Source organism: Uloborus diversus, chromosome 5, assembly GCF_026930045.1.
Source record: "Uloborus diversus isolate 005 chromosome 5, Udiv.v.3.1, whole genome shotgun sequence".
NCBI classification, from domain to species: Eukaryota; Metazoa; Arthropoda; class Arachnida; order Araneae; family Uloboridae; genus Uloborus; species Uloborus diversus.
In genome coordinates, this window is record NC_072735.1 from 96,373,447 (window position 1) to 96,401,292 (window position 27,846).

The 27,846-nt window shown below is 31.8% G+C and overlaps 1 protein-coding gene across 1 annotated transcript in view; it reads right to left on the reverse strand.

Moving 5' to 3' along the window:
* Positions 1-759: 759 nt before the first annotated feature.
* The window catches only part of LOC129222287 (protein KTI12 homolog), a 33,664-nt gene continuing 6,577 nt past the window's right edge, over positions 760-27,846 (reverse strand). The window contains 7 exon segments of the mRNA XM_054856772.1: positions 760-1,006; positions 1,561-1,692; positions 7,510-7,560; positions 7,562-7,670; positions 8,174-8,253; positions 12,117-12,172; positions 27,380-27,432. Of these exon segments, the coding sequence (XP_054712747.1) occupies positions 866-1,006; positions 1,561-1,692; positions 7,510-7,560; positions 7,562-7,670; positions 8,174-8,253; positions 12,117-12,172; positions 27,380-27,416 (606 nt within the window). The 5' untranslated portion in view covers positions 27,417-27,432 and the 3' untranslated portion in view covers positions 760-865.

The following is a 27,846-nucleotide window of genomic DNA, read 5'->3' on the forward strand; positions in this document are numbered from 1 at the left end:
AAGATAAATCGTAATAGATTGTCGTCTGTGTATTTCTCGTGATTTTTATTGTATGGAAATGATTGGAAATATTATCTCAATGATTTAAAATTTTTAACTGTTGCCATCTAATGTTTGTTAACAAATAAAATATTTGTTAATTCAAGCAAGGCTTTTAAAATAACTTTCAATTTTCGCTCTTTGCTTTTGCAATAATTCAGGCATTGGGATGGTCGTCAAGTTTTTGCATGTGTAATTTTGTTTTTGTTGGGAATATTGCTTCCTCGTCAAGCATGGGGAAGGATCAGAAAAAAAAAGAAAAATATAGAAGAAAGTTTCGCGATGGCCACAACATACTAGTTTCATTTTGTGAAAAATCTTGATGTGATGGGCTCAAACCGAATTCATATTCAGAATCAGCGTACTCGTATTAGCTAAGGACACTCGTAAAATTCAAAACACGTAGGCCTGTGTTACTTTTGACTCTAGCAGCAAAAAGTGGGTAAGATTTTTATCTTGGCAATACAAGTAACTTTCAGGTAAAGATTTGATAAGTTGTGCACAAAATATTTTTATGAAAATATTTTGAAATGGGAGGTAATGTAATGAAATTTAAAGCATTTTATATAAAATTGGTGTGTAGAGCGAAGTTAGTAGTTTTCCCAATATTCCTGATAAATATTGTTCTGATATTCTTGCTTTAAAAAAAAAAAACTATGTTTTATTTATCTCTCAACTAAAACATATTGGGGCCAATCTGCATCAAAAAAAAAAAAAAAAAACTCCCAAAAGCAGTTGTAGTGTTCAAGATTAAAAACTGGACTGTCACTTGATATTTAAAGGGAAAATTTTGAACAAAAAGCTTAAAATTAAATTTATTTTTATATCATATACTCTTATTTACATATTGAATGAACATGTTTGTAATGTTATTGCTGTCATAAACTGGATGGCTTTTGGTGTATGAAATAAACTGTCTTCGTATTCTGGACAGTTCTCCAGCTGTTAGAATTTTGAATAAAACAATCTATGTATTAGAAGTCAAGGAAAAAAAGAACAACTGAAAATGCACATACGGTTTTTAAGAAATTCATTTCAATGCAGATATAACTAATTTTAATTTGCCATCTAGCTAAAAAATTTCTGTGTTTGTAGTTGCACTAATATGTTTATAGAAGTTTTAAAGAACTTAACCTAAATTTTAAAATAATATATTAAAAAATGCAACACTTTTTTTCTCGTATTTTTTCTGGGGGTTAAAACTACAATACACACACACACATATATATATATATATAATATATATAATCAGATATATTGAAAGTATGAAATTAGTTCAGTATGAAAATATTTTTCTAAAAAGAATGACGAAAGATTTTAGAATTTAAAGGGATTCTTTCTATGCAAAACTGAATGCCAATGTTATAAAATAACAGGCTGCTCTTTGCCCACAGGCAGTAGTTTAAAAGACCCCTGTATAAAGCATTGTCAGAATACATTGACTAATAACACAAAATACACTAATTAAAATGTTGTAGATGCAATTAGTATTACTTGACATTTATATTTATGAAAGGATACTTTTTGTTCTGTGTTAGGTATGCTAATTGTATCTCCAGGCACAGATGTCTTTTGAGCATCAAGTATGTTTTTCACAATATCTTGGGTTGTTCTATCCAAGTCATATAAGAAATTTGTAGATGCAAGTGGTTGCTAAAGAAAAATTTTAATTATATTATTGAACTAGATTAGAAACACAGCAAATTTTAGGAATATTTATTTATTATTCAGGAATTGTGTTACAGTATCAATATTGAGAAGGAAAAGGGGGGGGGGGGTAAAACAAATCCACACTCATTCTAGAGAGGCGAAAAACTACCGTAAATCACTAAAATAAAAACAAAATCGGAAGAGAAGAGTTCTGCATGGTTGTGAAAAAATATGGCGATAGTTCTTCAATCTTTTTCTATTTTACAGGGTTCATACTCAACTTTGAAAATTAAAAGTAAGGAGTTGTGCAGGAAATCATTTTAATTTTTAAGAACTAGTTTCTTGTTTAAAGATACATATTTTTTTTGAAATATATTTTTAAAAAATGCAACATACTAACTTTATAGTACAATAAGCATTTACTACTTCTTAGACTTGAGCCGTCTGGAAATCAAATTCAAATACGAGGGGGGGGGGGGGGGTCCATTGAAATATGTTTCATTGGCAAATGAATAAAAAAATAAGTGATACTGCTTGAAAACTAGTATTTTTCTCAAAAACAAAGTACATACTAACAATTTTCTAGCCAAAAAAAGGCTTGAAAACATAAAATAATTGCAAAAAAAAGATTTATATATAAGACACCCAGTGAAAGTAGTAGAGGCCAAAATAACTTCCAACTATCAAAATAACTTGAATATTTACAGGATACAAAAAGATAAACTTCGAACACAACAAACAATTTTTGACGAAGCTTGTGTTTGATTTTGGTATAGAAACGTAACTCATACAAGATTGAAATACAGAAAATTCAATTTAAACATTAGGAATCCTTTTGAAAAAATAATACAAATTATTTTGATTTTCTAAATTGATCAAAATTTTGTAGACCATTTCAAAACTTTTGTGTGACTCTATGCTGATAAACATAGAAAACTGACTAATTTTAAGAATTTTTCTTTTAAAAAGTATGAAAATTACTAGTCGACCCGTGCGGAATTCCGCACTGTGCTTCGAATCGTTTCATAAGGTATTTCGCTCTTTAAAAATTTCAAAGAAAGAACATTATGTAGAAAAACCCAAAAAAGTAAGCGCACAAGAGAAAGCATGTAATTTGAAGACATCAGTAACAAAACCTCTTTAAGTACAACGTTGTGATAATTTGATCATCGCTCGCCTTTTGGTTGTACATATTTTCAATGCAAACATAAATATCATTAAAAGTGTGGCTGAGTGACATGTGAAAAAGCAGTACAGAAATACATTCCTGCCCATGTGAGCATCTGACGGAAAGATATTGAAACATTAAAGATATATTTATTGGCACGGACTCGAACTGACGCCATTCCGATTAACAGCATGACACTCCAAGAAACCTAGCAATAGCGCCTTCCTTTTCGATTGCTATTCATTGAAGGAATGCATAATAAAAAACAGCAAAAAATCTTTTTTCCGAAAAAAAAAAAATAAGATCATGCGTCTATGCTTTGTCATTAGCCAGCATGATGCGATTTAAAATTATTTGTAAAACATGGAATTTGATTAAGAATGAGGAAGATCTCACTTAGCGATTGAAACAAACATTCCAGAGAAGTAATAAATTCGATTGAAAATAAGCGTTTTTATTTTTGAATATTAAACAATTTTCCATAGCAGGCTCCTTTAACCGTTACGGTTTAAATGCCCACACATGTTTTTCTTTTAATCAAACACTTAAAATTCAAAACAAAAACCAGGTGAACTGAGTCCGTTTTTTAAGTGTAATTTTTCGAACGTAGACAAAATGCTTGTTTTTTTTTTCAGCCGAAAGCAGAGAAGTAGAAAATGATTTCTTACTAATGAAGTTGATAGTAATTTTAATGTTTTATATCATATTCTAATAAAAAATTAAAGGGTTACTGGGTGTAGTAGTTTCATACTCATAGTTTCAATTTGGCGTAGTATTGTTTCATTTGTTCAAAAGGTCGAACACTGCTATTAGAAAAATCTACATTTCAGCATATAATGAAAACGTTTTTCTACACAAAGGGGATTTGATTCCCTTGAGGTAAATCTTAATATTTTTTTTATTCTTACATTATGCTTAGTGGTCAGGACGGAGTCAAAGCTTTAAAAAAAAAGGAAGAACACCCTTCGATTAACAGTCAACTTATCTGAATGATAATTGTAGCCTGCATAAAAGAGTCAAAACAAAGTAGCATTCCCACTGCATTTATTTTATTACGTGTGTTATCTGTTGTATGTTATGAGTACATGTAATGCGTAATATTAATGTAAATTTGCTATTATGTCGGCCAGCTCGAGCTTGCCCGAAGTTCAGATAGTTTATAGCAGAACGCTCCACCGAAAAAAAAACTTTTTAATTTAATCAAACAACTAAGCCCAGTGCTTTAAAAAAATAAAAACTGGTTAATTTAATTTTTTTTTCTTGCCGAAAGCGACGCAATTAATTGGAAAATTGAATTAGAACTTTGCTTTTAAAAAACATTAGCATAAGAACTACAGGCTGCATCAAGGTTTTGCAACAGCAAGGGGCCTTTCCGAAAACTTGATTTTTAGACCGTAATTCTTTTTTTCGTCATTAGCCGGCCTGATAAGTTTTAAAATGAGGGGGGAATTTCTTCAAGGGATAAGAAAGATAACGCATACCGACAGAAAAATAATCCACAGAAATAATGTATAAGATAAGTTATTGAAGAGAAGTGTTTTTATTTTTGAAAATTTTTTACAATTTGTTATTGCACGCTGCTTGAACCGTTATGGCTTAGATGGCAGCACGTGTTTATCATTTAACAGCACGGTTAAAATATAAAATAATTTGAACTAAGTTCTTTTTTAAGCATAGCTTTTCCTATGTAGTAAAAATGTGATAGGCTATTAGTTTTTTTTGCAAAAAAAAGAAAAATATATATATTTTTACCCTTCAAATTGAGGTAGTATTTTTTTTATTTGTACAAAGGGTCAAAAACTCATTAGAAGAATCTATATTTCAATATACGATTTATTATTTTTTTCTGAACAAAAAAACAATTCTATTGTAGTCTGAAATCTTAAACCTGATATTTATATTTTCGCTTACATTATGCTTTAATTTTCTTATTGGAGCCAAAGCTTAAAAAAAAAAAGAGCCTTAAAATTAAGAAGTAATTTATCTCCATGTTGCATCAAGTTTTCATAACAGCAAGGAGCATTTCCATCTCATTTATTCTATTCCTTCATGTTGTTAAGTGTTCATGTAATACGCGATATTTCTCTAATTTTCTGATGTAGATTGTTCAGACATCGGCCTGAACACTCATTCTCCTGGTTACCAGGCGAACGCTCTGCCGATCGAGCTATTCAGATCTGTTGGTCACAGTGCAAGTTAAAATTATAAATTTAAACGGAAAACCTCATTCTGGTTCTTTAAAACAGGTCTTTTTGATAGAAAAAAAAAAATTTTAGACCGTGGGTCTATTTTTTCGTCAGTAGCATGCACGATAAGCTTTAAAATAAGGTGTAAATCAAAGAAATTGATCAAGAATTGAAGAAGATCTCGCGTAGAAACAAAAAACAGGCTACATAAATAATATATAAGGATAATTCTAGGAGATAGTGGTACCACTATTTAGCTATTAAGTTGTTCTTTCATCTATTGTATAAAATGTGTTCAAATTGAGAAGAAAAAAAATAAATAAAAAAGTCCTGATTTTTTTTTTTTTTTTTTTTTGAATCCAAAAAATTAAACTTTGTTACGTATGTATTAAAAGACTTAAAGAACTTGAAACAAAAATAAATTTCAGCCAGCAATTCTGTGCTTTACTTTCTGACATTCAACACTCTTAAAGAGCATGAATTATGTTAAAAACTTTTCAATTTAATGATTTTAATAAAAATACAAATGAACTTAATTTCTTTGTCTCTCCACAAGGCATAGTAAGCATCATAAATTCAAAAAATCTTATACCTATGGCAGTTGCAAAGAAATTGCAATTTTCAAAGTGAACGCGTTAAAAGTATAAAGCAGCACATAAAAGAGTTTAAATTAAGTAAATTAGTTTAGAATTGCATTTTAGAGCCCTACAATAAACGTATTATTAATAACATTTGACTTAATTGAAGGAAAAATTAAATTAAACCAGCAATTTAGATTTTAACTTCTTGGCTCTCATAAAGGACACAGAATTTGGCTTGAAAATTTTAACTTTATGATTTTTTATAGGAATAAAAAGAAATTTTATTTGTTTGCCCACCAAAAAAGCATAATACATATCTAAAATCAGAAAAATTTGATCCTCATATTTGATACAAAGGGATTGCTTCAATTAAAATGAAAGCAACAAAAGTCTAAAAATGGCAAATAAAAAAATTTATTGAAGCAAAAAAGACTTCAGAATGGTACTTTAACAAGTCTACAAGATGTTGTATTATAAATAACTAGTGGCACCCACACAGCTTTGCCGTAGTAGAAAATTAAAAGGTCTTTTGGTTCGCCTGTATATTTACAAATAATGTATGATGAATTTCTCCCCAATTGGCTTGCCTATGTTATGGTTCCACGTTATGGTAACTTGGTAATTTACTCGTCCATCTTATGATAATTTGTCCGGGAAAATGTTCTTAAAAATTGGAAAAGAAAAGGAATAAAATCGAAATTTCGAAAAATCGCTTCGAGGTGCACACCCTCATTCTACACACTAATTCTGTGCCAAATTTCATGAAAATCGGCCGAACGGTCTAGGCGCTATGCGCGTCACAGAGATGCTGACAGACAGAAAGAGATTCGGACAGAGAGACTTTCAGCTTTATTATTATTTAAGATTATCATAATTCGGATGTGGGGAAGAAAATAGTTTAACGAAAAAAAATCGAATTTCCGGTATTAACAAGCGAAAATTCCGGTAAAATTTGGTATAATGTAATCACTCGTATCGGATTGGGGATGACAGAAGAAAAATCTTTAAGGTCATGTAGAATTAAAAAAAAAAGGATTCTGTAAGGAGATAATGGCAATATTCAGGAGTTTTAAGGTCCCTCATTTTATTCTCTTAAAAAGCAGTGCAGCCAGAATTTATTAATTTTTTTTTTCAGAAACGGAGGGGGGGGGGGGGAGGTTATAATAATTCATACACTTATATAAACTACCATAGCTAGGATTGGCAATATGGCTCAAAATTAAGAATCCTGGAGGGATGGGGGCTGGCATACATTAACAGATGCATATAAATATTGTATCTAAAGTGTAAGATTCAATACTCATTTTATTGAAGAATTTCATGTATTTCTAGGCATAGAATTATGTACTGATTTCCACTTAATACGTGCTGCACCTTGCATAAGTGTGCAAAACTAAAAATCTCTTCAATCAGCATTGTATATCAGGTATGTCTGCTGCTATTGGTGTGGCACCAATTTAGCAGCAGTGAGCAAGGTGTGTGCACTGGGGGTACTGTAGTAACCCCAATTCTATGAGCTAATGGGATATTGTAATAACCCCATTAGCTCATAGAATTGAACATAAATATGACATTGCAAACTTTTTATGCTTTTAGGTTCATAATTTCACACTTCATATGCTTTGAAAATGCCTTTTTATTCATCACTTTTGAAATTTTTTTATGGGTGAGCATATGGAAGTCTTTAGGGCATAATGGAAACCTCTCCGTAAAGAGGTCACCCCATTTCTGAAGCTCTGCACGAGTTTATGACAATGATATTCAACCTGCACAAAATTTTATTGATGTACACTTATTTGGGTAAGGCTAGATTACTATAGATTGAGGGTATGGACACTCTCAGCTTACAGGAGCATAAATAAAAAACATACATAATTACTCTTACACATTGTGTAGATAAATTTGGTGGAGGTGCTTTTTGCATGAATAATGCCATCTGCTATATTTTCAAGAGGAAGCTGCTCATCTTTATGCAAGGTAAACAGAGGTGAATCCCATCTATTTCTAGAATCTGGCGCTTCAAACCTCTGGATAAGAGCATCAAATCTATAAATAACAGTAATGATTATAACAGATATACACACATACAATCAACTTTCAATTAAGATTGCCTTCATTAAAATTTTAAAGTGACAACTAATAAAATTTAAAAGTCTACAGACAACATATTAGTAACTAAAAGTTTGAATTTTCTAGTTGGGTGTATAGGCAGACTTTTGAGCATGGTGTGAACATTTCTGAAGGCGATCAAAATAAGGAACTGAGGTTGTAGTGACTAAGAAAAAAAACAGAACAAGTGAAATTTAAACTTTTCAAAATTCAATAGGATTTGTAAAGTTGAAAATTAATAAGTCAAAGATTTTAAAAATTCAATTAATTAAAATCATTGATTTGAATAAATGATATCTTATTTATCTCCTTTCTCAGAATAATTATCAAACTTGACAAAACGCTTACTTTATAATGCGCATATCTTTCAAATTTTGATAAAAGGAATACTCTGAAAAGAAGGCTTTTCTTCAAATAAAAATCATTTATATTAAACTTACATGTGCTTTTCATAAATTTGATCAGGTTGTCTAGTTGTGTTATGCAACCAGCAATCAGAAGAAAGAAGATCACAATGTATCTGGAATAAATAATTTTCAATTTAATGATAACTTTTTAGAAATTAACACTCTACATTTCTATTAAATGTATTTAGAAAATACAAAATCATAATTTAAAAATACATAAATAAAAGCACTCTGTTGACGTCGTGAAACCAATGAAAGGATATCTATACCTCTAAAATGCAAAATAAGGTAAAAACAGAGATGTGCCAATTAATTGGCAAAAAAAAAAAAAAAAAAAAAAAAAAATCCAAATATTTTTTTAAGCATAACTTCAACAAGAAAATGTAATGAATACAATTATTAACAACTAGCAGTACCCCGCATGGCGATGCCCGTGCTAAAAATTTAATGGAAGTCCGTTGAATAAAATAAATTGGTGCCCCCTCCTCCTCTGATGTGAAATGATTATTTATCTTTGTATAAACTGCATACACAACTTTTCAAAAAAAAAATATCAAAGTTTCTTTGGAATTTAAAACTTTTTGTCAAATTATTAAATTAGATTTACAGTTGGTTAAACTCTATTTAGCGAGTGAAGCGGTTTTTACTGCAATTTAAAATAGTTCGACAAATAAACAAAAAAAAACATCAAATAATATCTTTCAAATGTAAAAATAATTCCGCAACTCTATCGCCAAACTCGCCCAGCAACCACGCTATCATAATCCATCTGTCTAATGAAAAAAAATATGCCGTGGAATATTCAAAAATCATCGTCAGAAAGAAAGAAAAAAATGTTGTAAATTTCACTTGGATAAAAATAAATCAAAAGTTGCTTTTCTTTCAAAACAAATCACCAAAACAATGAATTACATTTATGGTTGCTTTAAAACAATAATCCTAGACTGAACTGCTCAGCGCCTAACGTGCCAATCGACCGCACAATTGGAACCCAGCCCTTTTGAGAGTGAAACGGATGTTTTTTCGTTGGCAATAATAAATGTTTTGCCACACAAACAAAAAGGTATATGATCACATTAACAGTAGCTTTCAAATCTTTATTTGTTAAGAGCTGCGTTTCCCAACTTTGCCCGGTCCACCTTGGGAATAAAAATTGTCTCAAGTGACATATATTCAACAACCAAGCTTAAATAAAAGAAAAAAAAAACACCATGCAAAATTACCCTTCCAAACATTGGCGACAGATATTAAAATACTTTTGAGAAATTAAAATGCGAAAGATGGATTTTAATAGCGTAACCATGGAAACACGAAATAAAATAAGTTAAAGAAATTAAATGCAAAATAAGGACAGAAACAATGGAGTCGAAAAGCGTAACCGTGGAAATGCGAAAGTAAAATGGTTGACAACCCGAATCAAAATGACATGTTGCGAACTTGATTTAAAAATGCTTGTAACTTTTTTTCCTTTGAAGATAGAAGCTAAGTTTTGCGACCAAAGGTCGAGAGATCAGGAGTAAAAAATGTTGCTTTTTCAAATGGTGTCAAAAAGAAAATTGTGGGACAATTCCTTCACTTTTTATTGATAGATTTAATGAAGAAAGTAATGCCTAAATTTCAGCTAAGCCTAAAAAAGTTTGAGCTAAAAGCACAAATTACTCCCGCCGTAATTGAGTTAGAGCATTAAAACAAATTGTTTAGAACGTGAAAAATTCTACCCTTTTCAATGATATATAATATTAACATGTTCAAGTAATTTTTCACTACCATATTCAGGAATTTATGTGAAATTTGGGACTAAATTGGAATAAAAAAAGAACTATTTATCAGAATTTTTTCGAATTATAGCCTATGTCACTCAGTAAGAAAGCACCTTTCATATAGTGAAGGAATTTTCAAATAGGTGTAGTGGTTCTGGAGATTACCTCGAACATAGAAACACACAAAAATCCGCCCTCTCTCTTTATAATATTAGTATAGATAAATAAATATAATTTTCTACAAACATTACTATACAACAGGTATGAAAGTGTAGGAAGATAAAACAAAACAAATAGTTTGATAAGTGCATAAAACTTATTTAAATATTACAGAACAACTGTTACAGCTTATATTCACATGGTTCTACTAAGAAAAATTCAAGTCCGGGATATTTAAATTGAAATGCAAAAAATGTTTATATCCTACCTTTTCCCCCACTCTTTTTGCATCACCTGTCTAGCCAAAAATGTAACAGAAATAAACAAATGTGTATATGATCTCATTACAACCTCCCCTTAACTCTCTTGATCAAAGAAGTTTCCAAATGCTTTTGTTTTATATCTTAAAGAAAATTAGGATCATTTCCGAACAGTTTTTGTAATGATACACTCACCCCAAGCTTTTGATAACACAACTTGATTTTTTTTTTCAGTTATTCTGTTCCTCGTAACTATACATATAATTACACAACTTACTCCTGAAATTATTAAGGTTAGATTCAACAAAAAATCAAAACATCATTTAATTTTAAAAAAATTTACACACTTGATTATCATTATTATTTTCACAAACTAATGAATGAAATGGTGTTATTTTAATTTATTTTTTTTTCTATCTTGAATAAATATACGGTAGAATTCATGTCAATTCAACCAGGTGATTATTTTGATTTCGAACTTTTCTGATTGTAACATATGTTAAACTTTATTTAAAAGTAAGATAAGCATATTTTTTGGTTTGGGCCAAAAAAATTCCTTGGCTGAGATACAAGCTGCCAAAGATGGTGCTCCAGTCATCATTTCTCACTTGTGATTTGACAAAATCGTTACAGTTCTTTATCTCGGAAACGGTACAACCAAGTTTGTTGTGGTTTGTTTTAATAAATGTGTTTTTTTTTTCTGTTTAAAAAGATATGCAACCTTTTGAAGGATGTGTTTAAGTTTATTTGCTTACTGGCGCGTCCCTTGTAAAAACTTTTTTTTTTTTTGGTGAGTATCAAACTAGCATAAGTTTAATAGCATCTACTATGTGCTTAGAACAGGGGCGGATTTAGTCTATTCAAGGGAGTGGTGGTTGAAAATTGTGAAAGCCATATTCCTTCCCTCAAACCCATCATGTAGGGGGGCAGGGAATCAATTGCCCCCACCCCTTTATCATGTATTTTAAATACTAATCGCCCCCATAAACTTATCACCCCTTAAAGTGTTAAATCTCCCCTTTGGGGGCTATCCCCCCAGGGTTGGAAACTACTGTTTTAAATCATAGCAAAATGTATTATTATACCAGTATAGTGTAGTCCATGGAAGAAAAAGATTGGAAAACACATATAGAAATATAAAAATTATTGAAGTTCAAAAAAGGAAGGAGGGGCGAGCTTAAATTCAAATTAAAAAAAGGGTAACACTGTTCATCCTCAACTACACTAATTGTCTAAACTTAATTTTAAGCAAATTTGTGGAATGTACTTGATTAAAATTATGACGGTCATGGATGGGTCGGTCGCTCCCCCCCCCCCCCCCCCCCCCCCCCCAGTAAATCTGCCACTGGCTTAGCATTAGTGAAAAAAAGTATTACCTCATCTCAGAAATTGGTTCAAATAGCAGAAGAATAAAAATCTTCTGCTATCTTTTTTTATTCTATGTGCAACTATCGCAGTAAATCATTATATTTTTTGTTTGCAACATCCGAAGAGTAGAATTTTTGTGTCAAATAAGAAAACAAAATTTTGATGTTAAAATATAGTACCCAATTGCTAATAGAAAAAGACTTACATTTAATTGTATGATAAAGCACTTAAACAAGATATTTTTTAACGCTATTTAAACCTTTCTTGACACTTAAGACATAATTAGTTTTACAGAGATAAAGGAAATTTTCATTTAACAAGTATTTTGTTCCTGATAGACAAAATTAGCTTGCTAGTAAATCATTCCTGTAAAATATTAATTATCAAACATATTAAATTTTCCTTTATCAGCAATAAAAATAAACTTACCACACAATGAGTAGTTTTGCAACTTTTACTCAAGCAATATAGTTCATATCTGTAACCTAAAACATAAAAGAAATTAATAACATAATGAAAAAAAAACTAATCTGATTATAATCAAACCCATGCATGAGTATTTCGTACATGCTTAAGTACTGCAAGGGTACCTCCGTACCCAAGGGTGGTGTTGCACCATCTTAAAACCAGAGCCCTTATCCCCAAAAATAAAATCAAAACCCCTCTCAAATAGCCCCTTTGCTTCTAAAAAATTTTATGGAGCTGTCTGCACCTAGGAGCTGTCACACCCCTTGCCCCTTCTTGAGGGCACCTTGGATACTGTGCAAACTAGGGATGCACCAGATACCTGGTAGCTATCCGTTATCCAGCCTATTCGGCTCATTTTTCTACTATTCGGTATCCAGCGATATCCGATATGACCGCTCTCCTCCGGACAGGATGTCCTGCAGATTTTTGCAGGATATCCGGTACGGTTGAGGTGGTTATCCTGTGTTGATGTGCGGGTTATCCGGTGTATATGAATGGGATTTAATTAAAAAAATTTTGTTAAACCTTTTGGACTATGTAATAACTTTTCATATTTCCTTCATTAATTTCTGCTTTTAAAGCAACATTAGTATATCCATCAATCCTAAGAATTCCAGTAAACTGGTAGCTACCAGTTTTTTGGCACTCTCAGATTCAATGAGATGACATACGTCTCCAGCTTGGTTATTCACTATTCTAGATTTATGAGTTCATAACAAGAATAAAACTACACTCGCTGTGCGTGATAACTAGTCTGCCAGTATATTGCATGGGCTAGTATATTGCAGTTAAGGCCGATTTTTGAGTGAAAATTTTTTCGCAAATACAATACTTCCTTTTTTGTAAAAGGTAGTAAAAAGCATTAAAATGTAAAAAGTAAAACGTTATGAGTACAACATTTTACTCATGAAAATTTCCAGTTTTTCTGGGTGAAAATAAATTATTTTTCGGGGGGGGGGGGGGGGGGGAAAGAATGTTTTGCCCCTAAAATTTCCAGTTTTCTACTGACTATTTCTATTTTAGCATAATTCTTAATAATTTATTTTAAGACAGTAATTTGCATCTTTTAGGAATATATGTATTTATTGGAATTTAAGTAAAATTTCAAGTTGATTACTTAAGTATAAGTTTATTTGCTTAAAAAAGTGAAAATGGTTAAAATAACTCTTAAAATACTTCACATGTTAATTTGCATATTTAAAGACTGCCTGGATATTCTTGAATTAAAGTAAAATTTTTAATAGATTTCGTAAGTATAAGTTTATATTCAATTAATTATAACTTAATTATCACATTTTTTAAAAAAAATTAACATGTTAATATAGCTCTGAAAAATATATTTAAGATGCTAATTTGCATCTTTTAAGACTAAGGCACCTGTATCTTTGGGAATTTATGTTTAAGGTGTTAATTTGCTTTTTTTAAGAATGTATATTGTTACGAGTTCAAAGCAACTTCAAACTTTCTTTGAATGACGGCACAGTTCTCGAGAAAAGCACAGGAGATTTATTTACAGCTATGTACAGGAAATGTAATTACAACTGCTAAATGAATCATTAGCAATTAAGCAAATATTAATTAACACTGTAAAATCAACAATGGCACACGTATTTACATCCAAATACGAAAAAACACAGCACAAATGCCCCACAATAAACAGAGCAATGGCTCAGACAAATCTCAGAGATAAAAAGCATAACTGGCTCTCCTTTCATTCACAAGACACCTGGCATTTTATACCAGCAAAGAAATTTCCAGAAAATCCTTTCACATTCTACGACTTTCTCATATCTTCTTTTTATTCCATTCACAAATCTTAAATGGGGGGACCGTATACTTCAGTTGAATGTTAAGGGGTTGTATGTATATTACAAGAAGCTATTTACAGGTTACGTTACTAAGATAATTTTAGATGAAAAATAATGGAATAAACGCCTAATTTAGCCAGATAACAACAAATTAATCACAAAAAATAATTACTATTTACAGAATTTGTATAACAATATCTTTATTTGTTAGAGCTAAAGTAAAGTTCAAAGATGGTTATTAAGGTACAAGTTCATTAATTTTTTTTTTTTTTAAGTGGACTTGTTTAGCATAACTTTTAATGATATATTTAAGTTGTTAATTTCAGGAATGTCTGCCTCTATTTTTGGACTTAAAAAATCAACTTAAAATATTACTTTTAACTATAGATTTAAATTTGCTAATTTCTTTTTATAAAGTGAATGTGCTTAGCTTAAGTCTTAATAATACATTTAAGATATAAATTTGCACCTTTAAAGAGAGTGTAACTATATTTTCTGGAATTAAAATAATATTTTAAGTTTACTGTGTAAGTGAATTAGTTAGTTTTAAAACAGTAAACATGTTCAGCATAACCCTTGATAATATATTTAAGATGTTAATTATCATCTCTTAACCTTTAGCCAACGGCGGTACATATGCTGTACCGACAAAAAGTGCTCTCTTCCTACAGCTGTGGTACAACGTCTGTACCAGTCCTTCCCTTCCCCCTCCAGTTACTTCCCGCAGTTGATAATCCTTTCACACACGCCTACGCAGGGAGAAAATGAATGAAACGCACTACACCCCCTTTTGGGGGTCTGTCAATCAGAGGCGTTTGGCATAGTTTTGTTCCCAGCAGTGGTTGGAAAAACTACATTTTTTTTGTAGCGAATTACAACTACAACTACTTTCTTACAAATGTAGTTAACTACAGCTAAAACTACTTTTTTCAAAATGTAGTAACTACAAACTACTTTTGAAATGTAGTCGCTACTTCGCTACTTTCCAAAAAATAAGCAAATAAAAAGCATACACAATAGGTTGTCCCGCAAAAAATGAAAGTCAATTTTTCAAGTCGCATACACTCTTGTATTTTTCCTCTTGTGTCAAAACAATCGTGAAAAAAAGTTTCATATAATTTGCACAAGGGCAACCCGTGCCAACTTGTACCTGTAAGTGTAAAACAGTACTTGTATGCTAGACCAAATGGCAAAAAAAAAAAAAAAAAAAAAAAAAAATTTGAATTTTGTCATCTTGAATTCAAATTATATTTTTCGCAATCACGAGTGTGTGTTTGTATGTGTGTGGGGGGGGGGGGGTACGTGTATGTGTGTAGGCATGTGTGTTTGTGTCTGTGTGCAGTCATGAGTGTGTGGGTAGTTGTGTGTATGAGTGTTTGTGTGCGTGGGGGCGGAGTATGTGTATGTGTGTGTAAGCATATGTGTTTATGTCTGTGTGCAGGCATGAATGTGTGGGCAGTTGTGTGTATTTGTGTGTATGTGTAGGTATCTGTATGCATGCGTGTGTGTATGTGTTTGTGTGTTTGAGTATGTGTTTGTATATGTGTGTGTATGGTGGTGTTTGTGTATGTGTGTGTATGTGTTTGTGTGTGCGTGTGTGTTGGTGCGTGTATGTATGCGTGTGTGTGTAGGGTATGGACGCAACCTGGAGACGGTTTTCGCAGGAGGAGCAGCATCGTGAGGCCGGCCGCCGCGACGTGTGGTGCTGGCAGAGGGTGGCGCCGCGCCGCACAGTGGTCGATTTCACAAATCTAGCTGGACAAAAATACTTTGGTTTGTCAAACCGAGTTAAAAGTTTTAATTCGGTCGTTATATTGATAGTAAACATAAAACTACATAAAATAAAAGCGTCAATAACTAAAATTTTCGTCATCTTCAGCAGAACTACTGTCCGAGGAACTGTAGTTTATCTTTTGATTGTTTCTCAACAACAATGCAGCTTCTTTAGATAGTAAATTCTCATGTTTTTTAGAGTTGCTTCTCAGCTTTGTAATTAAAGGGTCAGACGTAATAAGTAACATATGTATTATGTCTTCCAAAGTTTTTTGCCTTGAATATTTTCGTGAGAAATATTCTCGGAAAGCTTTGAAATCTTTATTTCGAGCCTCTTGCGCTTCTTCAGAAAGTTGTCCTATTGGTAGAATGGCATGCTCAATAATTTGTCTTCCATGAATTAACAACTTATGTACACTAGCCGGCATAAAATACCAGTTATATAGTTGAACATACAGTTTCGCAGTGTCAAAAGTAAACTTTTCAAATTCGTCTTCATTTATCTCTTGTTCACTAGAAACAGCTTGTAAAATTATTGAAAAACGCTGTATAAGTTCAATGTCTAATCCCGTTATATCGGATGACAAAGTCGGATTAGCAAAAAATCTGCGAGCAGTGTTTCCGTCATTTGTTGTTCCAGAAATTTGCTTCGGCATATCTACCAAAAGGCCCATTTTTTTTCTAAATCTGTCTTGAATATAATTTCTACGCCTTTTTACCGTTTCCTTATCTTCTTGATTTCTTACTTGCCATTTTTTCACTTCAAGTTTATATGACAAATGAAGAAGACACTCGAAGCATCTGATCCAAGCATGTAAACCTGATAATCCAAATCTGAATTTTGAAGGATCTATTGATTTTTGAGTATGTTTCTCAAGCGCATTCATTTCTTTAGGACAGGCTCCGCAAATGTAACATTTTTGATTAGATTGTTCATTTAGAATGCTACAAATTTTTCCCATCAACCATAGTCATTACCAATGATTGTCCCACCAAAAATTCTCTATCATTAATTTTTATTTTTGAAGGACAAAGGCTTGCTATTTGAGATTCTATTTTATCAACTTCTTTCTTGATTAATGTTGGAGTCTCTTTTTCAAAAATTACTTTTATTGGTCTGCAATATCTGGTTGAAGATGGCCGAGGATTTTTCCAGAGCTCCTTTTCTTGACTTTTTAATTGAAGTGGTACTAATGAAATAGATGAATCATCGTAAGAGACTTCAGTGCTTTCGAATTGCTGTTTATAAGTGCTTTGACCAGAAGCTCCGTCACATCCCCATTTAAAAATCATATTTATGGAAGAAGTATCTACCGTTAAAAGTTCCTCGAATTTTTCCCATTCACTTTGAAAAAGCCGCAATATTGTATGATTTGTAAGCGACTGAAGATTTATTTCGGCAGAAATGTCAGTTATATATATATCATCTGGATAACATTTTTTCTTTGATTCTAATATTTTTTCATAACATGGATATATATTTGCATTCTGATTTTTAGCTAATTTGTGTGTTTCAATGTACTGACTTTTTGTCAGTTTTGTATTTACATAGTAGGCTAAAGCTTGGTCAGGAGTTAGTTTCACCACTTTATTTGTTACGGTTCTTTTTAAAGCCGTTTTAATTCTAGTAGCTCTTTTTGGTGACACATTTACTTGTTGTAAGAGTTCTGCAGCATCTTGTTTTCCTGAAGAACGAAGACTAATTTGAGCGGCAAAAACTAATTGCTCTGGACTACTATCTTGAATAACAGATGCGACTTTACGTTTTTAGTTTTAAGGCTTGAATTTTCAAAAGTTGTTGTTGGTCGACCGCGAGCTGCAAAATTTTGCTGTATTTTTGAAGATCCTGGAAGTCTTATGACAGCTTCTTTAACAACTCTTTCGTCAAATATAATATCACTTTTTAACCAATTAGAATGTTTTCGCAAGAAAGTTTTCTGTGAGGAAGAGCAACGCTTCCATTTGTCTTTTACATGTACACAAAAATTATTTACAGTATTTACAACACTTAGCTTAATATCATTCTTACAGTCATTCAAGTTTAAAGTTTCAATCACAAAACTATATACACTATTCGAGTCCTTATTTAGAAGCCAAACATCAAAAAGAGTTTGCTTTTTTAATGAAACCATTAAATCAGCATAAAGTCACATGAATTAATGATAGGAAAATATATTTGTTTCACTTACATATGCAGAGACGAACGTTATTACTACCATCTGCACTGTATTCCAAAAAAAACTTTAGAATAGTTATAAAAATTACTTGTAGTTGCCAAAGGCAAAAAAAAAGTTTTAAAAATAAACAGCAGACGACATTCAACAGCAGACGATAGTTAAAAAAACATTACTGAAGGGAAAAGGAAATCAAACATGATCATCTTTATTGAATAGAAATTTAGTTTTTGGCACCATGATTCATGAAAATTGATAATACTCGTATGGCCGGATAGATCCGGCTATAGTATTTTGCCCAGATGGTTTTAGATATACCAGGTACATAAAAACGTAAATTAGAAGGCGGAGGCTCGTGGAGAATTTTTTTGCTGCTCTAATAACTTTTGATGAAATGGTGTATTATTCGTCACTTTTTATCTTGGAAAAAAATTCATTTAAAACTCGTATTTAATTAATGAAACTGATAAATAATATTAACATTGGATAACACAATGACAATATATAAACATAAATAATTTAAAATTAAGCAGACAAATTTTAACGATAATTGATTATCTTCCATGTAGAAGGCCACAAAATGCACTTTTGCTAAATGCGAACTTTAACCCATTACAGGAAAAAATTCAGGAACTTCCCGTCCAAATTAGACATGGTTCCCTGATTTATAGGTATTTAAGTTTCTAATAAAATATTACTTATCGCGAAATAACAAAGATGCAATTTTGATTTTTGTCCAGCTAGATTCAATAAATCGACCACTGTGCGCCGGTGGGAAAAATGATAGCACGCCAAAAACAGTCAAATGAAAGCAATAAGCAATCGTGATTGCTCAAAAAAAACGTTTTTTAGAAACTCGAAATTTTTGTTGGGAAACGTTGCCCCTGTACCCAACACCCCACATGTACCACAAGAACATTTATTCAAATTTAAAAACATTTAGATATGCCACACTTGACCTAAAATTTATAATTTTATTTTAAAAATTGATTTTTTTTTCAGTTATCTTTTAAAAAATTACATATAAATTTAAATAGAATATCAAGTTCAAAAATTAATAACGAACACATTTAAAGATCAACAATTACAAACGAATAATAAAAAAATAATACATTTTAAATGAAAAATTTAACTCAACCTGGAAAAAAAAGATCTTTGAGTACTATGTGGGAGACTTAAAAATTGCAGGAAAACAAACATTTCTATTTAACGCTAATTACCTACTTTTCTACTTTACTGTTTATATTTTTCAGCTAGATAATTTCGTAAAATCTTACATTTCTGAAAATATGTATCACAAACTTAATTTTTTGAAGAAAATTATAAATGTTAGGCACGTGTTGGATATCTAAATGGTTTTCAATTTGAATAAATGTTTTTGTGGTGCATATGTGGGTATAGGAGCAACGTTTTATCAACAGAAATTTTGAGTTTCTAAAAAAACATTTTATTTCAATTTGGCCTAGCATTACACAAGTGCTGATTCACACTTTCAGACATAATTGGCACTTGCTGCCGTTGTTCAAATTATATGATTATTTTTGGATGTAAAAGGATAAAATATAAGAGAGTGTGCGACTTGAAAAATCAATTTTCGATTTTTTTTGGGGGGGGGGGGATTTTGATACACACACACACCATAAGAGAATTTAACAAAAATATTGATAAATTAGCTCATCAGTAGACATTAAGAAAAATGTCCGTTATCATACTCTCACACACTGTAATGCTCGTACTTATTGTAAGTCCTCCAGAACAGTTCAATTTCATCCTTTTCTATAACATCTTAAGTAGCTTCTTTTTATTTGGTGAATACTGTCAAAAATTTACGACTCGATAAAATATTTTTGTTTTTTAATCTTCGGTCAGTTCATATAAAATTCACCAAATTTTCAACTCGCGAAATCACCGATATCTTTATTTTCGCGAAAATAAGTGCTTTTTGCAATATGAATATTGGTGAAATATCAAAATTACAACGGTAAAAAAACTAATGGCGTCAAACAGATAGAATGTATGGCGTCAAAATGAAATGCCTGAGGTCAGCTCGTATTTTTATGAGTCTTATTTCTCATTGCATCCGCTGATGTACTTGTGTAAAATTTGAGCCAATCAAATTCGTTTGAACCTTTGTTTTTGTTTTCAGTTTATTTAAAAGTAGTTTCCAGAAATCGCTACAAACTACTATTTTTTTGTAGTTAACTACTCACTACACTACTTTTTTAAAAAAGTAGTGCGCTACACTACAAACTAATAAAAAATGTAGCTACTACAGTAGCGTCGCTACTTGTAGCGCGCTACTTCCAACCACTGGTTCCCAGTGAAGGAATGTGTGGCGAAGTTTCGAAAAAGAGGGGAGAAATTTAAGCAGAAGTAAAATACTTGAAGGAAAGAAAAATTTTTGATAGCCTTTTTCTGTTTAATAACCCAATAGTAAGGCTTCCTATAATTAATAACAGCATATTTTACTGAGTACAAAACACCTATTTATTTAAGCAGTGTAGATATTTAGGGAGCAGAGCGCAAGAAACATCATTCTCCAAAATATTTCTTTTGTTATGGTTTTATAAAAATAATTAAACACTTGAAAAGCATATCTTATTTTGCTAACTTTTCGAAAATGAATATCATGCTGAATAAGAAACAACTTATCAATTTGCAATTTGCCACGTTTCATTTATTTCTTTATTTACATTTTAACTGAAAATTATTTGTAATACCGTTTCAACAAAACATGGAAAACATTCTAAAATCAATAAATTTGAAAGAGAGGTTCAATTAAGAATCTGTGTCGTGAATCTTTTGGTTTGAAAATTGAAAGTTAGACTAAATGCTCATTTTTTTTTTTTTTTTTTTTTTTTATAAAAAGAGTCACTAGTACAGCCAGAATTATCTTCTGGAGGGGGTTTTCTGTTCAAAACGAGCCTTTTCATATGTAAAAGTTATTGCACTAGGGATGGCAAGAATGTTAAAATCAAGGGCTCTGAGGGGTGTTTTTACCCCCCCCCCCCCTTCGCTACGCCTTAAAATCTATCTAATTGATCACTTATTGAGTGAAAAGCATAAAAACTTAATTTTGATATTTTAGAAAATATAAATGTATTTCCTTGATATTTTGTCTATAGCGAATATTATTTCAGTAGAAAGTCAAAAGGACTAAGGATATGCTGAATGAAACAAAATAAGTATGGTACACCGGGGCACGTTTACGAGGATTTTTTTTTTCACTGAATTTTTTAATTTTATGGTTCAACTTAGGAATTCTTAAACTTATGGCCTTATAAAGCAGTTAATAAAGTATAAATCTGTACATTCAGTTTTCCCCCTGTTTGTATTTAAGGGGCTTAAAATGTTAATTTTTAAGTCAAAGTCGATTGCTCCTCTTTCTTCCTTGCGCAAAAAAAAAGAGGTTAAGTGAAAAGATTTATAAGAGCACCTGATATATCTTACTCAGTTTTCAATGAGAGTCTAATGTCTGCTTATTTTTTTTTCTGTTAATTAATTCTTACATTTGGAACTGTTTATGCCAGTAAAAAATGGAAGAAAGAGGTTGGTTTTCTGTTTACTCATGCATATTTTTTTTTTACTTATCTTCTCTTACTCACAAATAACAACGTACTGGGTAGTGAAAATATATTATAAAGATAGTACATAAATAGGAAATGTTGAAAAGAGGAAAGACTTGGAATCTAAAACAAATTTGCCCAGATATTTTTCTTGTGCATTGTGAAGGGAGCGGAACTTAATCCTTCAACAATTACTAGAGGTATTTCAACCACAATTAGAAGAAAGAGTGAATGGGGATATCAGGGGATTTGTAGGCTGTCTCTCCATATTATCTCACTCGACAGTGATTGACTTTGAAACGCCAGCTTCATATACAAAAAAGGGTGCCTTGCATGCTCTAAAAGATAGATAAGCGCTAACGTTCTTTATGTAAATGAATACGGTGTTCAAGCATATTCCGCTTGCACCTGCTCAGAAAAGCAAAGCAAGGAATTGTTCGCTATTATTGTGGATTCTTTCTTGGACACACGTATTAGTGTCATCATTTTTCTGAACAGCCAAGCTGAAAAGCAAAGTTGCCTCCCTTGAATCTAAGGTATTCTACATTGTATTTACAATGGCTTTGGTCTCAGTTGAACGCTATTTACCTCCGCATTTTAGCGCATAGATAAGGACATCTGGCACTTATTGAATCCAGTGGTCTACCTCACAAATAGAGTTTGATATTTATTATTTTGTTGTCGTTAGCCTTAGGTTAGATGAGAAGCATTATTTCAGTGATTTCAATTTTAAAACTGAACCAAATATACTTACAGAAAATCTAAACCTAGAGAACCCCATAAGGAACAAGGAGGGAAAAAAATTATTTTCAAACCATTGAATAAGTGATGACTAGCCAAGTATAGTGTCCCACTATAGTAACCCTGTATTGCGGAGAGCTCAGCGGTCGAAGTGGACATCGCCCCCTTTATGCTGTCCTATTCGGGGGGGAAGGAACTAAGAAAGCTTTGAGCCGTAGGGAGAGGGAAAAGATAATTGTATAGTTGCCGTAGCCTAAAGGTTAAGACCTGAATTTTTTGGAATTTATATTTAAGGTTAATTTGCTTCTTTTAAGAATTTTCAATTTTATTTTCTGGAATTAAAGTGAAGTTTTAAGATGATTATCAAGGTATAAGTTCAAAATTTTGTTTTTAAAAAAAGTCAACTTATTTAGCATAACACTAAATGACATATTTGGGTTTTAATTTGAAAATTTTAAGACTTGTATGTCTATATTGTTTTGGAATTAAAGATTTTTTAAGAAAATTTTTTAAGTTGATGATTTAAGTATAAGTTAACTAATTTGTTTAAAAAAAGGAAAAGTGTTTAGCATAACTCTTAATAATATGTTTCAGATGTTATTTCACATCTTTTTAGAATGCAGACCTGTATTTTTTTTTGAGCAAAAGTAAAATATTAAGTTGATTGTTTAAGTTATAAGTTTATGAAATTTGTTTTTTAAGAAATGAACTTGTTTAAAATATAGCTCTCAATATTTTTTTTTTCATATATTTCTAATGGCAAAGTTTACAAGACCACTACAGCCGATGAACAAATAAAACAAAAGAAAAAAGAACAACAAAAAAACTCAGAGAACAATTACAAAAATAAACAAACAGCTGCAGTATAAAGTCTATGAAATCAAACGGCTCCTCGCCTCCCAGTAGAGGTCTACTAGAGTTCGCTGTCTTAATGCCAGGCAATAGGGGAGGTGGTCCCTATCCAAAATATATCCCAGATTACAGAACGTGCAGAGAGGGCTAGAAATGCTATTGAAAAAATGTAGGTGTTTGGGTAGGCAAACATGTCCCGTGGCCAGCCTGAACTCGGCCACCATTCCATATCTGTGTTTATTTGATAGGAGAGGGAGTTTGTCTCTCCATGGTTTTGATGTAGTTCTAGTGGCAAGACTGCTCCAAAACTCCTCCGACATCTTGCTTTTAATCATTCGTTTAATAGTGCCAAAAGGTACTTCTGGCCTAGCAATTTGCTGGATCATGGTACCCAGAGAGTCGGCAACCTCATGTCCTTCAATGCTACAGTGCGCTGGGATTCACTGCAAGACTATATTCTTGTTACAGTCATCTAGTCTCTGCAAAAGTTCCCGACACTCCAGAACTACAGATGACGTGGAGCAAGATGATGCTCCCAATGTTTGCAAGGCCGCCTTTGAGTCACTGAGTAATACAGCTGTATCAAAACCACTAAAGTGGCAGATCAATTGGTTGAGAGGAATTTTAATAGCCAGCAACTCACCGTCATAGGATGTTGCATAAACACCTGCTGGGCTTGCGAATGAAAAGAGGGGGACAAAAAATCCCTGCACCTGCATTTGGTCTCTCCGGTAAACGGGAGCCATCGGTATAAACTCTGATCCAATCTTGCTCGGGATATAAAGTGTTTATGGTCTCATAAGCAAGGTCTCTAAGAATAACAGGATCTGTGACTTTCTTTGAAACCTCGTGAGAGAGATCCAGGAATAACTTAAATACACAACTCTCAACAGGACAAAGTGGCAATTGAAGAGCTTCGGCTTCACATAAAAAACCGAAATCTCTCTGCAACTGCAGAGCTTACCTGGACGAACACAAATTGAGTTTTAAAATTTCTCTCTAACCTTAGAGGTATGCATGAAAATATATTTAAGATGTTAATTTGCTTCTTTTAAGAATGTGTGCCTTTATTTTTTGGAAGTAAAGTAACATTTAAAGTTTATTATATAAGTATAAGTTTATTAATTTGTTTTTTAGAAAGCGAGTGTGCTTAGCATAAACCTCAATAATAAATTAATTATACTAACTTGCACCTTTAAAGAATGAAAAAAGTGAAGATGGCCCGTTTTAGTATTTTCTTTTTCTACTTGAATGTTAGAAAATTTTTACAGGTGTACTGTTCTGAATAAGAAGAATCTCAAAGCAAAATTTTGTTTTTGTCATTACAAAACTGGAAACAAGAAAATGTATTACAGTGGAAGACCGTTATAACGCACACCTTGGGACCAGAGCTTTGCGTAATACAGGTTTTGGCCTTATATAGGTCATTTCACAAATTTTTAAACTAATATTCAGAATATATCTATATATTAGCACTTCAGAATGGGTTTTATCTGCAGTAAGTAGTAAAGCACTAATTACAGAATTAGTCATTCACAAATAAATATGTTTCACAATCGGAAGAAAGTGCATTCTGCACTTCTGGTAGCTTCAAGGTTTGCATAGCATAACAGCTGAATTTTCAAGAACCATCTGGTATTTTCTTTTGACTGTGAATAATAATTTTCATTTAAAAGCTTTGAATTATGATGGAAACTTGAAAAGCTGTTTTAAAATTTGATTTACCTAACTATTTTTATGTTTGCCAAGTAAGACAGAGCGATTTTTTAAACTTCAAAACTTATTGTTTACTTCTGAAAAGGTGTGTGGTTTATAGAGAATTGCGTTATATAGCTCGGCGTTATAAAGGTATTCTACTGTACTTTAAAACAAGGTTATTTCATTGCTACTATTTTTTTCTAAGTCAAGCAAGTCTAATTACAATTATGACTTATTGTAAAGATAAATGTGAACAATAAAACTATTTAATAACAATTTATTTTTAAAGAAATGATGTGTGAAACAAGTTCGATTCATTATTTTGATGCAGAATTGCATAAAGATATATGAACAAGCAATGTAAGTAAAAGCAACTATAAAGCCGGATATCTGCAGGATATCCGGTCTGGATATCCGAATCCGAAAATGAAGAGACTCAGGATATTCGGAATCCGGCAAAATCACTATCCGGTGTAACCCTACTTCAAACCTCTTCTCTCTCCTCCTCTCAAAAGTTAGTTCACACTCTACTACTGAAGTTTATCTGAAACAATGACTAGTTCATATTGTGTCATATTCCTGCTCTTGTAATAGTAATTTTCCTGCGAAAGAATCTGAATTCAACAAGATTCACCATCAAAGTTTTCCCAACACAAGGGGGGGGGGGGGCACCTGTTGACCCAGGCCCGAGCCTGAAGGGGGCCAATATTTTTAATTGGGGTGATATATAGGGTTAAACAATATGGAGGGGGCCCAGAATAATCATTTGTGATGGGTCCCAAAATTTCTGCGCACGCCCCTGCCAACACATAATAGCATGTGCAATGTAATAATCAGCCATAAAAATGAATACATAGAATACGAATAGTGAAACCAATTTACAAAAATTGAAAAACTGAAACCTCAAAATCAAAGTTAAATCATACAAAACTAAATTTAAAGGATTCCCTACAGCAACAATTTGAATTTAATTGTTTATACTTTAAATGACCTTGCAATTTGGCAATCCCAAAACTACAAGTTAAAGTTATTGCATAATGAAATGCTAGTTTATTAAAAATAATAGTTAGAAAATCATTTTGAGAATGATATTGATAGCTATCAGTATAGAACTACAATTACATAACATTTAAAGTATCAAATCAAAATTCTTGTATAATAAAAAATTTATGTCCACTGAAATAAATTGAAAATAAAAATATCCTTGGTGTTGTTCAAAAACAGAAAGAGCAACAAAGTACTGTATAGACACTAGTGTATAAGTCAAACCCCCCAATCTACAGAGACAAAAAAACAAAATCCAGCATATAAACCGAATGACTCCTAAATTTTAAGAAAATGTTGGGAAGATTTTGCAATGGTTTAATGAAATCAAAAAAAAAAAAAAAAAAAGAGCAATAAATATGTTATTGATTAGAAATGATTGAATTTCATGCTCATGTAAAAAATGGTTTTCATTTTGCAATCTCAATTGTATGTCAATGGTTAGTTTTTCAAGTCAAATTTTGTTAATTGTTGATTTATCTGAATTAACTTCTATAAATGTCGGGGAGAGATTACTTCCATTTTTCCAGCAAGTTTTTGCTGTTTTAAACAATCGCTTTAACTGATAAATTTAAGTTCTTCTTAGGTTTGCAGAACATGATTGTTAACTACTTACATTTAGATAAGTCATGCAAAATAAAACTATCTTTTAAATGTAAGTTTTTATTTCAATTCTTTGTCAAATGTTACCAAAACTTCATGTAAACGTAACTAAAAGAATTGAGCCTAAAAAAAATTATCAGTAAAAACAATATTACCCGGGGATTTATAGGGATTTCTTAAATTCGGCATATGTAGGACTGAATTTGATGTTCGAAACGCTGGCAGAATCCGAAATTCAGAAACTGAGAGTAGTATTCATGAGTGCTCATATGGGGGGTAAGTGAGGGATGAAGCCCCCTCCCTCTTAGAAAGAGAACTTCCTTGCTTTTAGTACTTTTTTCCTTGCAAAAATGTAAAAACATTTTTTTTTCAGCCGTTACAGTTAAAATATCCTGCTAAACCAAGGGGAAAGTATTTGAGTCCTCCCTAAAATTTTGCATATGGTACTATTATTTTAAGCCTATGGTACTATTATTTTAAGTTTAAAAAACTACAACTCTTATGTTGGAAAAATATTTTAAAAGAGGAAGAGGCAGGCGCGCGCACACACACACACACACACATGTATATATATTCTTTTACAAGTAATAATAAGCATTCTTTTCAACTGGTAAAGACTTTGTAAGTTCAGAGAGAAAAACTGAGAATGTTTTACTGCAGTTTTTGGGAGATACGAATTCAAAAAGGAAGAAAAGGAAATATTTATCAAAAATGACCTTTCCAACACTTGTGTAAGAAAAGGTTATGGTTTTGCGATAAAGGCATTTTGCTGTAGGGATTTTTCTCAAAAAAGTTTTCTCTGAAAAGTCCTTTTTTTAGGGAAGTTCATTGTTTTCATGAAATTCATTGTTTTTAGGAGAAAGGATCAAAACTTGGGAGTCACCCAAACAAATCAGGAGAGCCATGAAACAATATTACAAGCTAAATTAAAAATAGTATGCAGTTGAAAAATAAATAAAAATTACCTTTTACATAATTTCCAGAATCCAAAATAACTACCATGTCTTTTGATAAATGCCTAAGAGACAAAGAAAAATACATCAAAGATACACAAGAAAGAGAATCTACATCTATAGTGGCATAGCCAAGATGAGGGTCCAGGGGGTCTGAATTCTCCCCGAAATGAATAAGAAAATTCTCAAATGAAAATATACACATTTCACATGCAACTTTCCTGTTTGTTTACATTTGAGTACATGCAAATTTCATTGGACCCCCTCGGAAATGAAATCCTGGCTACGCTACTGTATATCTACTTATATGTATTTAAAACAAATGCAAGAACGAAAATTTTCTTTTTAGCACCTTTAACTACGTTTGAAGCTAGAAAAGAAACATTCATATTCTTTTCTTTGAATAATGATCTTATAATAATCTTATTCATTTTCATTTCCTTTTTTTTATACATATGTATAATGTATATATACAGTAG